At 33.5% G+C, this 18,078-nt stretch overlaps 1 protein-coding gene across 1 annotated transcript in view; it reads left to right on the forward strand.

Annotated features, from left to right (window-relative positions):
• dally (division abnormally delayed) overlaps window positions 1-18,078 on the forward strand; it is an 82,395-nt gene that overhangs the window by 40,428 nt on the left and 23,889 nt on the right. The window contains exon 2 of the mRNA XM_053745227.2: window positions 12,541-12,684. Coding sequence (XP_053601202.1) covers window positions 12,541-12,684 — 144 coding nt within the window. The remainder of the gene's footprint in view (window positions 1-12,540; window positions 12,685-18,078) is intronic.

The following is an 18,078-nucleotide window of genomic DNA, read 5'->3' on the forward strand; positions in this document are numbered from 1 at the left end:
ATTCAACTCCGTGTGCTGGCTGGCAATAAAAACAGACACATGGTAAATATGACGATTTAAAAAAATAAATATTCTAGGTATTATTAAATGTTCTTTGTGTTGAATAGTGATTAGTTAGCGGCGGGTCTTTTGAACGTTATGGCCTTTTAATAGATGAAAAGTTTACGATTGTTTTACAGCCATACTTAAACGCGGAAAAGCAGTCAGAGGTTGGAAATAAAACAAAATATTTGAATATTGTCGTGCACGGAATACATTGACACGGTCGCAGACATAAAATCCATAAAATTATGTGTGATCCAATCTGTGTATGCAGACTATAAAATAAAGGTTCTTTAAATTACACTTGTGAATTCATTTCAAAGAAATTGGTAGTTAAATTAATGTATCTTTTTTATATAATTTCTTTTTATTCTATCATTAATTTTACTGAATTAGGAGCGCGGCTTTATTGCTCCGTGGTTCTCTGTATCGTAGACAACGCGCTCCGTCGACGCAACAAGAAGTCAGTACATGGCGCATGTTATTTTAAAATTCTGCGCATTATTTAGACAGAGATACCTCCGCTTTAGGTATACCTTACACCCACATCAGCCGCGTCGTATTGCATTCTAAAGGGTAAATATAAATAAGTGATTACATGTTGTTGGTGGACCGGTTCCGATGCACCCGATGCACTGATTTGCATTTACACATTCTGTATATCAATGTGTGCGTTGGCGCGCCTCTCCTGTTACCAAAGTATCACAACCACTTTTAATTGTGTTGTTATGTTAGCAAACGATGGAAGGTTCCTTTTATATCTAGTGTTTGGGACGTATGTTGAACACATTGCAAAGTCAGCATTTTCATTGCTCCACCTTAAAGATGTTAGGAATAATAGTCAAGATCATTCGAGTAATTAATTTTAGTATAAATTTTACATGTTTGTATAAAATGTTGCTTTTAGTAGATAAATATTAATTTTATGAGGAATTAGTGTTTGAACTAGCATTTCTTCTCGATTTTTTTATATCTACAAACTTAATTAGGTACATTGATTTAAAACAAATTCTTAAATGGGGATAGTTATATAAGCCCATTTTAGTTTTATCAGCACTAGGAATATAACACCGTTAATATTTGGTAGAATATATTCGTATTATCAATATGAAATATCGGAATGTTATTTTGTTACTTATCCATCCCATTACTCCCGGGAGCCGACATTAGCAATCATTAATTCTCCACTACTATTTCTCTAAGTCGTGTTTGTTGGTCAATTGTATATATTTATTTATTAATTCTATTACAAAACTGTAAAAGGCGGACTTAAATTTAGTAATGTAGAGAAAGTAGCGGGATGGGCATAAATTAAATATGATTATTAAATATAGTTCTATAAATTAAAAACAATAAAAATAGGACTGTAGCCATTTGTCTGTTCGAGCTTTTCTCATTTGATATTTTGTCTAATTTGTGTTTTATTCCTTTACAAATACGTTCGTAAGAATTATTCTATGAGCAAAAATATTTAAATTTTTGCGCAACGTAGGTACCTAACCATTTCACATCAGTTTCTGTGCAGTTACATCTACAGTTGTGTATAAGGTTAGGTATATAATATTTGTTATATGGTGAGAAGTGATAACGTGCTTCTCATAAGACATTAAAATGAATGACTTCTATAAATTTATTAAGTAGGACCTGAATCATTCAATTCAATGATTCAATGCCGGATCGTATCTAACCGACTTGACATACTTACTTATCTACTGCACTTCCAAATCGGAAAATCGCGTGCTCAGCAGCATACTGTACTATAATTCGTTTAAAAAAAGTAAGTTCAAACCTTAGTACAACTCTATATCAATTCTATCAGTATATTAACTATTTTATTTCTGTTCCGCTAGTTATTACTAGTACACGATAAATCTAAATCGTATTTAATTTCTTAATGATTTTCATAATAGGTTCAGTAGATTGTCTAGTAGCACCATACTTTGCTAAAAACCTTTTTCTTTGGTGCTGTGGTGTAAAAATGGTCCTATCGTCCGTCCCAAATCTTACCTCTCCGGATTCTGGCAACAAAGGCCATCAATTAGGTGGCACTTCCCTACTGTTATGTGTGCGGATGTAGGAAAAGTGTAAAAGTATGTATTGCAGTAAGTATAATTAATGAAATAATGTAATTTATTAATAAAATGTGTGTAATTTCCTAGTAAAGTAATAAATTTGTAACGTACAACAGTCAAATCCTACAAATCCTCTATTAACGTTGCTGCATGTGGTTTATAAAACCAATTCTTTATTTTCAACAAAATTCAGAAGAACATACATTAAACTAAAAATAACTAATAAAATAAAACAAATGCTATATTATATGCTATGGTTTGTATGTACCTGGGTGTAGAGAGATTATTACTCAATCAATATGACGAGAGGATTTCTACGAAGTAAATAGTATTGTATATATTAGCATTTCAGGTCCACACTTGTACACCAGTACAGTGGCTCATCATAAGTGAATAAGTAATCACTTAAAGTGAGGGTTCGAGTTATTTTGTTACTCTAATGTACCGAGTTGCGACTAGATCCATTTGTATGTAAACAACATGTCTGTGGCGAGCACGGGCTCAAGTACACAGGACTATAAGATATACACGGTCGTGTTATAGCTCCAAGCGGTTCTGTTTTCCATCACTCTATTTTCTTTAGGATAATATTTAAATACAATAACTTATTTTGATATTTTGGAAAATAGTAATAATTCCTTTCTCTAAGGAATAGCGAATTGAAAATATGTGGATAAGCTAGATTCCATTTTGTGCTAGCGATAAACTCACAGTCGAAATTATTAGAAAGCTGGTATTGTATGTAGAAGTGTAGGTAAACCTTGGGGAACGTTTTTCCACCGCCTAGAAGTGGGAAAAAATAATTTTACTCGCGTACAATAAAGTCGCGGGCATAGAAACTAGTAACACAATAAAATAAAATTAGAAAATTGAAGTCAAAGCATGCCTCGTCACGCAAATAATAAACTTGAACTTTGTGCGATCGATATGTAAAGTGGTTCGATAAACAGTATCTGTCAATAAATTATGTCTTCCAAGGCAGAGTCTCGAAGGCCAATGTGAGCTCTTGTAACGGGCTCCTGAAGCCCGGAAAATTTACATAAAAATCTGAGGGCTGCCTATTTGCGTAACTGAAAGAATTGGGGACCAACGAATAAAATGTCTCAGTCTAACGCTGATTTACGTTAGAATAACTTTCTAAGTATAGTATAAATAAGTTTTATATTCTATATCTGTTTGTCTTTTAATTCTGTTGAATTGAATTCATTTTAAAAAGTACCTACCGATATAATCTATTTTCGTAAATTCTAATCATTTTTAAATCTTTAAGTTTAATTTTTAATTTCATCCTGTTGTTATCCTATCTTTTCTGCCGAGATTGAGATCAATTAACCTATTCAATGCTTTCAGCCCAAAGTGAAGTTTAGCGCGCTTATGTACTAAGTAAAAATGGCTTTTAACTTTAGGCACCTTTTTACCAAATGAAATACGTAGTAAGTATATTGGTTGGAAAATTAGAGTTTATCCTTATTTCAAAACCGGTAAGTACCTACTTTAATGAAATTCAGCCTTTCTATACCTTCGCCATTAAACTGACTCGTAGGTACCAAATGTAATCTAATATTAATACTGAAACCAAAACCGTGTGGAATGCGCTAGGCATTCCACACTGATTTTACTGCGGCATTAGGTTACGGCACGTATAGCATTCAATATTAATACAAATCGATTATTTTGTTATCGATCAACTTGAGGTTACATCGAGTGAGTGTTTCCTTGCGAGCGAATTGTCACAATGTTTCGTTTTGTAAAAATGTTAAAACCACGTACCTACTACCTAATTCCATGGCATGGAATTAGTAGGTACTCACGAAGTACTTCCTAAATCCATGTTCCATGGTTAAAACATTTTGAAATATTAATGTCATGCATTATAATATTCATAAATCGCGTTACAAGTCAGCTAAGTTGGATTTTTATCCTGAAACAGCACAATGTCTAATCGCTTCAACATACATTTTATAGCTTATGGAAGAACTTTCTGTTATTTTGTATTGTTAGCCCATAACACTTGATTTACTTATAGTGTAGCTGGAAAAGGTCGCCACACATTTGAAGTTTTTGTTCTCTCCGACATTGCAGGCATTCACATGAGCATTATATGGTCCATATAGACCAAAATGTAATAAAAAATTCCATCTAGGACGAGCTAAGCAGGAATGCAATATCGTGTAGTTTAAAACTGCAAGAGGTGCGGTTGGGCTCGGTCATGCTAATGTCGACCACTTAGCATTTAGTGAGGTTTTTATAGTTATGGCCGCTCCGCTGCGGCATTGACGACCTTTGGCTTTCTTACGCTATGAAAATAATTGCAATGCAGATGTTTACTACGCCATATTGGCAGGTGAAGTTTATGAGGCAGGCCCGTGGTACCGGCAATGTTATAGTAGCATGCACGCGAAAATAATTGCGTTTGTCGAAGTATTAAAGCTTACATTTTGTAAAATTATAATATTTGTTCCTGCCTGATATGTAAGTCTAGTGACTTTATTGATACAAACACTAATTATATTTTGGGGGAGAAATTTGTTGTGGTTGGATGGATCAAATCCATTTGATTCTCTTAATCACTCTAAAGATAAATTCGTTTTTTTTACCTCGCTCCAGTCAGTTTCAACATATTTATCTGTTGATACTTATAACTAGTTGAAAATACAAAAGAAAAACATATCACAATAAAACTAGCAATATATTTCTCTTCACTTCACGTATCATTAGGCTCGGTTCCTATAGTTAGATTCGCCATTATTTACTACCAAGTCCAGTCGTTAAATTGTAAGTTACTCCGTTATATGTACGTACCAGCTCGGGTCATAATGAAGCATGTTTATGTTGCGAAAATTATCATCTTCGGTGTTCTCAGCAGTAAAGCCGTTTGTACACCGGGCTGGCGACGGTGTGTGGCTAGTCGCGCCGGGTCAGCCATAGGATAATAATGCAAACTGAAAAATAAGGCTATAACTAAATGTATTATGAAAGTTCGTTCTCGCAATGTTCGGCATTCGAGATCCGTTATTAAAAGTTTAGATGAAAACTTGAATTTTGACAACAAATGAAAATTGTAAATGTATAGCACGATTCGTAGGTCTGCTTTTTGTCTTGTATTTTTCTCGGTTGGAGGAAGGGAGGAAGGACATCGTAGAAAAGCAACCTGGTTTAACTCATTCGTATTCTGTTTTAAGAAGCTGAGCGGTATGGCCACTTTTATTTTAGTCCCCTATGCAGTTTATTATTCCCAAGGGAACAGGATGGGACAAATCCAGTTTATATAAAAATATATTTCAAAGTTATATATTCAACTAATTGCGCGATGCGATCCGGAGCTCCAATCGAATCCTGTGAGAATTTAGGAGAAATTTTATTTTACCCATTCAACCAATAACATTGAAAAGCGTCCAGTACTCGTATTTTTTTGTGAGAAAAAAGTAACAGCCATCCAATCTCCCTGACTTTCATGTTTCACAATAAGGATAGAGGTTTTGTTGCGTTGTAAAAAATGTTTGATAGTTTTGCATCAAGCTTACTTGTATCGTACATTAATTTTACAAATTCAGGGCAACACATTATATAAATTTAGCTATAATGTTTATTTGTATAACGTTCCGGTTTGGCTACAGTTAAAATATTCATTGTTTACGGCACACGTGCGTGTTCTCCCGTAGTACGTGCTGGCTTATCACTAACCTGTAATCTTAATAATTCACAATTTACACCACCATTTATGCGCAGTCGGTAGCTCTTCCGGGTTGTTTTGTTGTGTTTCAGATGGAAAATTAAAAAGAAAAAGAAAAATATTAAAACAGATAGTGACAAATACAAGTAAAATTAATGTAAATATAATATAAATGTGGCAGTAGTTTCTTGGCAATAACTTGTAGAGACACTTCATATATTTATTTATTCAGAGTTTTGAGAGATATTGTAAGTTTAATGTTATATGAATGAATATATTTATTAATAGTAAATAGATATATTAATTCGGAGATTAATTAGATAAATTAATAATGAGATAGGGCTGTTTCGGGAAAGAAAACTGTTCTTACTATTTATATCCTTCATTTCGCACTGTCTTCGGTAGGTATCCTTAGTTATCAGATCAGTAGCACGCATATATCATCCTTGACGACATCCAGTTCGTGTGACCATGCTTCTAGGACCAGATGGAAGCGACATGGCAAGACATTAGTTCTCTAGGTCATTTGCTGGTATATTAATATAGCTATACCTAAAAACATCTTGAATAAACTTGCGTTTCTAATTGATATACTAACTAAAATCGAAAAGGCGTAACACCAACAATAGCATAATGATAAAGTATACATACTCTCAATGATATGGTTTTAAATAGATTCAATATGCGATGTGTTCACACGGATAACCTATCGATAGAAGATGATTACGCGGAGGTTCGTTTACAGCCACTACTGATATTTACCATTCGTTCGACAATGTAAACATTACTCTGATGATGTACTCGCTTCGTTCAGTAAAGCCAATATTTTCGGATTAAAAGTATAGATGGAAACAAACCGCTTGCAATCGTAACTAGTGGATATCGAGCATTCGGCTTCCATAGGTACTCTATCTATAGTAATATAAATGCGAATATGTGAAAGTCTGTCTGCCAATCTGCCTATATGTCGGTCATGTTTTCACAGCTAAATCTCTAAGCCGATTTTGATGAAATTTGGAACAAATGTAGTTAATGACCTGAGGTCAAACATAGGCAGGCGGAGTTGCAGGCAACAGATTGTTAACGTTATTGGGAATAAATGAAAATAAACATCCCTGATAATGATTCATGTCATACATAACACATACAGTATCTCGTTGTTATCTCAAATATGGAAGACAGAGCAATAAGTTCAGAGTTCGAAATCCACGTTTAGCTGTACAGGAAGTAAACTCTTATAATAACAGCAGTTTACAGATAAAATACCTTACATGTAATCTAAACACATACATTTTTTACCGAGAAATGTGTACTATGTATAGCAATCTTATATTTCTACAATAATGAGACTATCCACATCTATGTAATATAGCACGCCTTTAATACACGGATTTCCGTCAAATACCCGTATGAGCACCTTAATTACATCGACGATATTGTTTTTATTAGTTTCACACGTATACTGCCTTAATGAGACGATTTAGATGGCTACTTTTATTGATGTAATAAAAGGCAGGTGTTTAGCTTGTTAGACTAATGTATAAACTTTTTGCAGTGGCTCTTAAATATTCTAGTTTATAAATGGATTTAAAAATAAATCTTGACAGGATATTTTTAATTCTCAGCTTCACAGGACATAAAATAAATTGATGGTATTTGAAAAGGAAATCGTCTAGAAATAAATCATGGGTACCTGTTTTTATCAAATTTGTTTACTTAATATATTGATACTGTATGCATTATTTTAATAGTGTCATGGATATTGATAATGTTTTATTGTTTGTTTGTCTTTATCTCTGAAGTTATCCTGATTTTCCCATGGGAGGGGAACCCCGGGAAGCCGATTTTTTACTATAAATTTCTTTACTACCATTGCTATTAACAACTTAACTACTTACCTAAAATATTAAAATGTTATGATTGTGATTACACACATGGCTTTAACGAGTGCAATTATTATATTCTGAAACTGTCAATTAATATATAGAAATTGATAAAAAGATCTATTGATAGAAAGATTATATATGTAGATTATGTATGTAGTTGTCTGCAGTAAGCAGTTGTAAATTTGATAAATTAAAAGCTAGTTTGGCAAAGAAGAGTGGGTCCATTAGCAATCATAAAATATTTAATAGCGGATGCAGTGCTCTATTTCTATTTCACAGTTTCGTGACAATCGTTCAGAATATTCATGAGCTGTGTTCGAAACAAAAATAAACTTTGTATAGACCGAGTTAGGCAACTTTAAAATTCTTGGTGAGAATTTCTATTGTGTATTTATTGTTTTGTGTTATAGCTTAAATTCGTGAGAGGCAAACTTCAGATAAATTGGAACTTGGTGACAATCATGGTCTTGTATGTTATTCGAGCAGCGTTGCATTAAATCTCCCATATTGGTGAAAGATTTTATAGAAAGATCTAATAATAGGGTTTATGAAAGAGTTCTACATGTCATCCTTCTTCAGAGATTCATTGAGTGATGAAAAATGTAATACAAATTTTTTGTCTGTTTGCGAATAAAACACGACACAAATTCATCAACCAACATATTTATTACTATAATCTCCTCCAAGCTTGCAAGCTTGAAATAATGTTGACTGTAATTATCAATGGTGTTGTTTCTAAATTTTCTTTATTTTAATAATCCAGCCCACACTAGTTTCGTAACCATTTCGGACATGTGCCCTACACCTACAGCCATACGTCACCAATTTCCGTGAATGTCACTAGTAAGTACGTAAATAAACATGGTTTTGATTTGTTTTTGTATAACATGTCTACAGGTGTGGACAGACAGTTTAATGTGTGGGAGACTTGCCCAATAATTTTATGTTACGTATTTTAATAAATGTTGATTGATTGATGTTTTTAAAATAGTAAAAAAGAAAACGTGATAATGCTGAAGAAAGTAAAGAGAAACATAACCTAAATAGTTAAATAAAAAAGGAAGTAAAATAAAAGGTTTATATATTAAAATCAGTGTATGATATCGATTACAAAACCAAATGAAAACTTAACATACCTTAATTAAATACTAGTACATAAAGACAAACAATCAGTTGAATCAGAAGTTGTATTTATTCTGCTGGAACTCGGTCGGCGGTATAATCCGTCAAACTGCCGTTTACTAGACAAGTTTATTGCCGATTTAGTTGCCGTAAAACTGTGTTAGATTTATGAGCTCAGATGGGCGAGGCAGCCCCGCATTACACTTCGTATAAGGTTTATAATAAAAATGAAATTGTATTAATTTTGATCGTCAAAATGTTGCTCTTTTTTTTACTAGTTCCGAACATTGTTCAATTCATTCTAAAGTTACACAAATAAAGTTTTTATTTGCGATAAATGTTTGCTTTGAGGTGATGGAATCCTCAAATATTACTTTGAAAAATTTAAAACCTTTCTTATCGCGATAATATTTGAGGTAAAGTCAAGACCATTAATGAACATATGCGTATGTTCTGGTCTTGACTTTTTACTAAGATTGATTTTAAAACTGCCACCCAGCGACCTCTGAAGCATCTTATTTTTATTCCATATAAACTTCTTCCATATAAATGCAGTATTTCCACTTAACTAAAATATCAGGTACAAAATTAATATGAAAATCGGTGTCATGCAGTCTGGCCGGCCTGGGCAGGCGGTCGTCCTTGCGGTCTCCCGCACATACCTGTCTATTCTACCCGATTACGTACTTTAATGATCTGTGTACTTATGTTAACGACCGCTATTACTGACCCACCTGATAATAGGGGATATCGGAAGGTCAATGCCACGGGACACTGTATGCCGAATTGATCTAGACATTAAAAATACCACAGAAAAATATATCATGTGATCTTATTTACCTTCATTGTTTATTTATAGATGCGCCTTTTTTCGTTAACTCGTTATTGGATGTGGAAAAGTTTCTTCTTTTTGGCCCAAGGACATCTATTAGGTGGATTAGGTGTTGACGAGTTATACACTTTTTGACATACATATGCTAGGTTTGTGTTTGTAGGTAAACAACTGTCTAAGGATGTTAAATAAGTAGAAATAATACATGCAAAAATAGCGGATTTTAATTATTTTATTGATAATTCACTAAATGCCTAGCTGTGTTGCTTTATAAACTCCGTCCATATCTTTCCTCTCCTTATTTTGAAATCAGATGAATCAGCCTGATGTTTATATTTACATTTTGGTTGTATTGTTTAATTATGTTTGGTCATAATATTTGACAGACAATTTGCCTGAAAAGAATTATGTACTTAACCATTATTACTTATTATTAATAATTATAAATATAATTATTATAAAATTATATAAATTTACATTTATAGGCTAATAAAAAAAGCATATTTTCTTTTCGTCAACAGAGATTACGCATTCTACCACAACTTTTAAATAACCTTGCGGCTGAAAATTACAGAAATTGTGAAATAAAATAACTTCTTATACTAATTTAATAAATATTATTGAGAATAAATAGATTGAGATACATAAATACTGTTATTTAGTTGATTTAATGATAGAGATACCTTTTACGATGTAAATAAGGCCACGAAATCATGTGTTAAAATTAAATTTTGTGTTAAATTTTGTAAGTCACGTGTCACACGAACTCCCAAATTTTTTGCGTGTCTGTCTGTCATCGACGTCAGCTCGGGAACGGCGGCGACACGCAGCGTCTGCGCAGCCTTGAACCTGTGGCGACCGACGCGATCACCGTGCCAAATGTTGTCTCGTAAATATTCCACGTTATTGTTCTTGTACCTAAACTAGGAATTTTTACTACTACAACTATAAATTTGCAGTGCTCTGTACTATTTTGGATATTTCTGTTTGTAAATAAATGTATCTATCCGTGGTTACGAATCCTGACCTGAGTACCTTAAGAGTAACGAGTACCTTAAGAGATACTTTTTCTAGTCTATTATGTGAAAAATATTGGAATGCAAGATCCCGACCTATCGACACATTTTTCATCTCCCATTTTGTTTTTTCAATGACTGAATTTTTTCAATGATTGAATTGCCATTGTTATACAGCTCTATAGTATACATATTTATACGACTGATTATATTGTAAGAAAACAGTGGTTACTTGCAGCGAAGTTTGGCTATAGTCCAAACAGTGGACAAAGAATATGCAATGTGAGTATGGGCTCTCACGATCACTATTTATTTTATATAATATTATGTTATAGGTCTGTCTGTGTAGGTACTTGGCATCGTAACTCATCAATGAGTGAACCGATTTGGATGCGGATTTTTTTATTTGATAGCTAATTTTTATGCAGTATACCTTGGATATGTTTGATCAAAATCGATTCAGTCGTTAAAAAGTTGTAGCGAAATTATGAAAGTCTAAGAAAAATTAAGAATCTAAGAAAAATCAAAGTCGGGTGTTTTTAATTTGTCTAACAAATAAACTCGTATGAGACAAATATGGGCTTTGTTAGCCTATTTTATCCTTTTGCTGTGTACTGGATTACAACCGGAAGGTCAGTTGATCGGGCTTAGTATGGGATATTTTTTTTCGTATTACTTTGAAGAAGAAATATTTGGTACCTATTATGTTTATTTCATTTTGTCTCAGACTTTGTTCAAGACTCAAGTCGCATAAAGACACTATCTCAACTTCTTAAATAAAGTTTTAGTTTTTTGAGTAGTCAAGTAGATATCACCTTCTACATCTTATATTGCATATAAATCTCATAATATTGAAGAGTTAAACCAGCTACTCCATGGTTAATATCTATAAGTACTGATTCAGTTAACTCCTGATCCTCGGGGGTACAGTGACCAACCCTTGTCACTGTCGACGTCACGTCACCGCACTTCGCGCTTGGTTCATCACGAGATTGTAGATTAAATAATGAATATTACTTAATATATCTATGTCAACTAAATGTCAACTCGACACACATGCTAATCCTATTTACCAAGTAACAGAAATCTTTGTTCGTAAGGGCGCTTTGGGTATCGAAAGTTTATTATCGAGTATATTCAATATTCGTTTCCAAAACAGCTAAAAATGATCATGGTTTAGGTTTTCGGAGCCAAGTTGCCATTAGACCATATCTATTATGTTATTTATTTATAATGTTGTCAACTATATTTTCGATACATATACCATTCGAAGATATATATTTTTTATTTTTAACACACTGATAACTAGAGCAATACGTCGGAAACGCGTTTAAAAAAATACAAATCACGGCCTTTTCCGTGTCGCATTGCGACAAATCTGGGTGAAGAATTGCCACATTTATCATCGATAAAACAAATTGTGACATCGAACACCGGTTTTTTATTACAGGTTAGCTTTAATAAAAAATATATACCTAACAATTATGTTAGTTTTATTTATTAAAATAAGTAAATATGAATATTGCAGCGTGTGGTTCCGTCCTGAAATAGGACAACTGCAAAACCTCCTATATACAAGAGCAGAGAATTTCCAAAGTTGATACCAGGCAAATAGTCGGACTTAAATTAAAATCATGCCGTAGGAACCGGGCCTGACCAAACCAGGAATTCGCATGTGAATTGTTTCTTAGGGCGTGTTTTATTATACTAAGTACTGAGCAAACAACCAACCACCTCCTTCAGTAATCCGTTCACTGCTGACTGAACTTCTTCACAATTGCTCAATATGTGGATCTCCACATAACTTGTTGTTAACTTGTTTTAAGCTTCAAAGTTGATATTTTTAATATTTAATTTTTTTTTGTATTTTAGTCAATTTGATAAATTTTGTTGACAGGTTCCATGTGCGGGGGACAGTGCTGCGGGCGGGGACGGGAGACGCGGCTCCGGCACTCCGTGCGGAGGCTGACGGTGGACCGCGTGCTCGCCGAGACCAGACCGGTCTCCGACCTGCTGCTATCCACAAGGCAGACACTGCATGGTTTGTACATAATATATGCTATGTATATGTGAATGCTAGCAGTCTGTAGCCTTTTAAGAAAAATATAAATATTGTTGTCCTTACATATTATTACCCAAAGTCCTCTATCGCGTTTGTACGAATTTTCGACGCGAACGAATTTTCGTGCGATTTTCGTCAATAGGTAATGTAATTCCTAAGGGAGACTTAAGTGTATAATTGATTGAAAACATAATAATGACTTTACCCGAACGAAGCCGGAACGGGCCGCTAGTAATCGTATAAACCTGACGTGAAAAAATGTGAAAACGGCCTAATTTTGTGAAATAATGCTCCGTATTTAATAATCATGAATTTAGAGCTTCAATTAGGCGTGTGTTCCGCCCTAGAATAGGATCACACCTCTCCCGTGGATATTATACGATACTAAGGTTCACATAACATTTACAGCCGATATAACAATAGCAGTCCCAAGTATGAAAACGCAATAATATTATACATGCAAAATGAAAGCCGCATACATTTTTAATTGGGTGAAAATTTTAGAAAATACGTTTCAATAGAAACCTTGATTACATTATGACTTAAATTGAAATATTCACGCTTTGAACATTATTGTGGTATTTTGTATGGGAAGTCGAGTAAAATTGATTCAATATGTTTTCAATTACACAACTAAAAGTATTTTATTACTTACCAATTCAGAAGTGAGATATCCATTTAAGTTAGTAACTTCTTATAGAAACTAAAAGCAATTTGCCGCAGCATCTGCTGTATGTATGGAATAGTTATAACCCCAGTAAATTCTTCAAGTGAAGTTTCAATTTGAAGTGAAGTTAGCCAAACTACTGCAGACGCGGACAGATGTTCACAATGGTTTTATGTCGCTGATTGAAGTTCTTGTCCGTCTGTGCAGTCTCGGGAACTGCAATGTCGTTTTTAGGGTTCAAATCAAATCAAAATCAAAAAGTTAAAATGGAGCCTTCATAGGGTCACTCATCATTCGTTAAACTTTTCAGCGTCACATTATTTTATTATGTGACTAATAAATTTTTCAATCTTAAAGGTATCTTATTTAAAAAAAAGATTTGTCGAGATGTTGTTCGATTATGATAATCTTGACTTGAGCTAAGTTTTACACCAGTTTTAACAAAAAGCTTAGGTAGGATGGTCGAGGGCAGATAAGATTAATTCCATTACTAACTTACTAACACAATCGTCGACGTACATAAACCGAACGAAGAATAACATATGGTTTTAAAATGACTAGGCTAAATTTAATTATTTTCACTTTATTGCAACAAAATACAATACGTAAAGTTTAATAAAGTACACGGAGAGGACTTAATGCTAATATAATTATCAAACAGTTTGCTTATTTTTTATTATTCAATAGATTTGAACAAGTATGGCATGTCTGCCTGGACAAACGTTTACATTATCGTTGATATGTAAGGATTACTTTAATAATTCAAACAGCTGTGGCACATCATGCAAACAAATACGAACCTACCACAACGTAGCGTACTAGCAACTAGAACAACAAATAGAGGCATAGATCCATCAAACGATACTTGTTTAACCATGTTTAACTAACAATCCGAGCCCGGTACAAATTGGGAGCTCCTGCCACAACACAGGGCTGGATATAGAATTTTGCCTTTGAAGTGATCGCCCAATAACGTCTATGGATTAAGGATTGATCCAATTTTAGTACACCCTTTCATGCTTCGTATGAGCATGTAAACTGAAGAATTCTTAACTTCAGAGAAGCTATAGGTAGCCACTGAGTATTATTATTAATTAAGCTGTGGCAAGTCAAATCAAACTGGAAAGTCACCTTTGCAAGCTTATTTGCTGTGTTAGTGATCAGAAAGGTTTTTTTTATTTATTTATTTTTTGTTGTTTTTGTTGCTTCGGGAACTAAGTGATTGACAGTATACTTCATACGGGTTTTAATGCAGCAAAAAATAAAACATACTCGTATGTACAAAGACTATGTAATGTAGACTATATAGTTTAAATAAATATGAAACATTTTGACTGCAAAATTTTGAAACTTCAGCGATTATGCGGTGTTGCACGCAGTAGAAGTAAGTATGTTTTATTACCATATGTATTTGTTTGGATAGGATTCAACAATTTTTTGTTGTACCAACAACAATAAAGCAAAACAATCATTCACCAATTAATGATTTGATCCGATGTTTCGGAATAAATGTCAACTGACCTACTAGTGCGTGTGGTCTGTCATTTGTCTATAGCATTTAGTATTCCGTTAGACCAGTCACTGTGAAATCGATTTGCATGTGTTGTTTACGCTTCACTCTAACTTTTATCCGCTTTTACGACACTAGATCTAAGTGCTTTTTGAAACAGAAATCTCATTATTATATTACGTGCTAATTTGTTTATGATGAAAAATAATTCGGATTATTATCACAATATTATGATAGATTAATCCATCTAAATTCACAATACCACTGCATTTCACAAAATGTAATTTCTCAAGAAACTCATTATAAATCTAAATTAAATATAGATCATAACATCGTTTTAATAGCCTTATAAGTAAATTAGCTAATGCCCGCGACTTCGTTCGCGTAGACTCTATAACTGCATCCTAATATTATAATTGCGAAAGTAAGTTTGTTGGTTTGTTACCACTTCATACTCTATCTACTAAATCATTCTTCTTGAATTTTTGCATAGATGTAGTTTATAGTATGGAGAAGGATATTGGATACGGATATTTATAAAAAATACATACATATATACCAATGTCGATTCAACAAAAAAGTTTCAATCAAATCTGTCTATTAGTTCCGGAAATAGTAATTAATTTAATTAATCAAACTGACGAAGAATCAAACCAGACATTTTAAATTCTTACTCTATTACTGTTACCAAATTATAATTTTTTAAATATATTTAATGAACAGACAAACTTTATTTACAGATTTGCTTAATTGATGTTTAGGTAAAGCTTAGTAGCTTTAGTATAAAGTGTATTCACGCCGAGAACACGTTTGCAATCGTTGTAGTCTAAGTAACTACTCTGTTGTACCTACAGCTTGGCGCTGTTTCAAGTTAAACTTCAATTAACTTTACGGCTTCCGGACGTGGGCATAGGTGGTAAAAGACCAAGCTTTAAAAACACAACTGTGTTATAGCGAGTGTGAAGAAGATATCTCTTGAGAAGGGAGTTTAAACTGGGAGAAGTATTGGTTGTCTATCAGTAGGTATTAAACAATATCATACGGCTAAAGGGTAACATGATAGTATTGGTACAATATTTTAATACGTAGAGATTTTAAATTTAAAATAATTATATCAAATCTTTATACCTTTCTGTCTCCCTTACACTAATAGTGTAAGGGCGTCCGCTGCGTTATTGCAGCTGATTGTATCTGCCTTAGTCACAGTGTTACGTACGAAAGAGATGGAAAGAATTCGTCACGGAACTCAGTGCATGCGGTAATCTGGAAGTTAAGCATACAGGACGTGTGAATTTGGTACTTTTACTACATTTAACTCTATGGGGCTGACCACGGGACGAAATGAAGGTGCGAACTTCAAAGCTGAGCGGTCGATTGGTTTCCACTGATGCGTTCATGTATCCTGTCTGTGTACTGCGTGACGGTGATTGAAGACAACTTACATGAAAAGGTGTTGCTCTATTTGCCATATTTACTCATGCAGGATTTTATGACTGCCAATCTTGTAGCCGTTCGTTTCTAGGTAGAGTAATGACCACCCACATATACGAGAATTTCCTTATTTCCGCTCTGTAATTAACGCAAACGGCTACTTAATGCATCCAAGTTGATTAACACCGTTAAAGATAAGGACTTAGATTTTATAGAAATAGCAGCAAGTAAAAGCGACCTATTTGTATTTTAAATAAAATAACTAATATTTGAAAGATAAAATTAATGTACTTACAACGAATGTTTTTAAGTTGGTCGCCTTTTAGAACAAATAGATGTAGATGTAGGCATCGGCATAAACAATATAAACGAATTATTTGGAAGAGCATAAAACAAGATATAAAACTATAAAAAAGATGTATTAAGAAACTGTATATTCTTTATAATATCCTATGATACAATTAGTGTGAAGATTATTATATTAGAGAAAGTGCATTTAGCAAGGATCTCAAATTGAGTGCCCGGCTCACGCCGAGTGGATGGACTAATCTCAGGAATAAATAGCTTGTCTGGGATAAATAGCCTGTCTGGGATAAACATCGTTTACACTAATCAGTGTTACGGACTGTAATTCGCTTTTCACAGAAATATATCTCTATATATCTCTAAATATATCTAAATAAAACCATTTTTATTACATAAAAGTGTTACAATGTGTTCACAAAATGAATTTAACTTTCTTATACAATACATCCACAACAAGCTTCGTTAAAAAAGTCAATAAACATGAATAAATAAAATCAAAAAACACATTCCCATAACACATGCATAAGTCCACCCCGTATGGAACAGGTCCAGGTGCAATCTCTAAATTATTAGTAAATTAAAAAAATGAATCTCTAAATTAATAGATCTTAAAAAGAGGTAACTCTCATGTGGTTTCAATTTTAAGGATCTTTTTCAAAACAATTTTAAAGCCAAAAATAAATGCACCCTTTTGATCGGACAATATTTTATCAACGTGTAACAAATAAAGTACAATATATAAACATATCTACATATAAACAGGCACCGTCAGGTACGACAGTTTGGACATGAATTAATCATTACAAGATAATGTATAATACAACCCCATTTCCCACGGGAACAGTTAGATATTTTTCCGGGATAAAAGACCCTCTATATCTTTCTCCGTACTTTATGAAAAATTTTGTAAATTTATTATATAAATTTCAGGAAGTTTGGTGAAGTAAATAAATAAAATAAAATAAATATATTGGGACAAATCACACAGATTGAGCTAGTCCCAAAGTAAGTTCGAGACTTGTGTTATGGGATACTAACTCAACGATACTATATTTTATAATAAATACATATATAAATAAACATCCAAGACCCGGGCCAATCAGAAAAAGATCATTTTCCATCATGACCCGACCGGGGATCGAACCCGGGACCTCTCGGTTCAGTGGCAAGAACCTTACCACTGCGCCACCGAGGAAGTAGATAAAGAAGTTTATTTTCGCATTTATAATATTAGTTACGATTAGGATAGTAGACAAAACAACAAAATTCTGACCTTTTCAAGAAGGCTTGTTTACCAGATTTGGTGGAAACACGCCTTTAAGCAATGTGTTTTGGCTACGTGGAGGAAATATCAAGCGTGATTTGTTTACGGGAAGCAGGCAGATTTATGTAGCATTGTGTTGTAGAGTTATGTTTTGTGAAGAAATTGCTTGGCATCACTTGTATCGTAGAAAGTAGG

This window comes from Plodia interpunctella, chromosome 5, assembly GCF_027563975.2.
Source record: "Plodia interpunctella isolate USDA-ARS_2022_Savannah chromosome 5, ilPloInte3.2, whole genome shotgun sequence".
Classification (NCBI taxonomy): Eukaryota; Metazoa; Arthropoda; class Insecta; order Lepidoptera; family Pyralidae; genus Plodia; species Plodia interpunctella.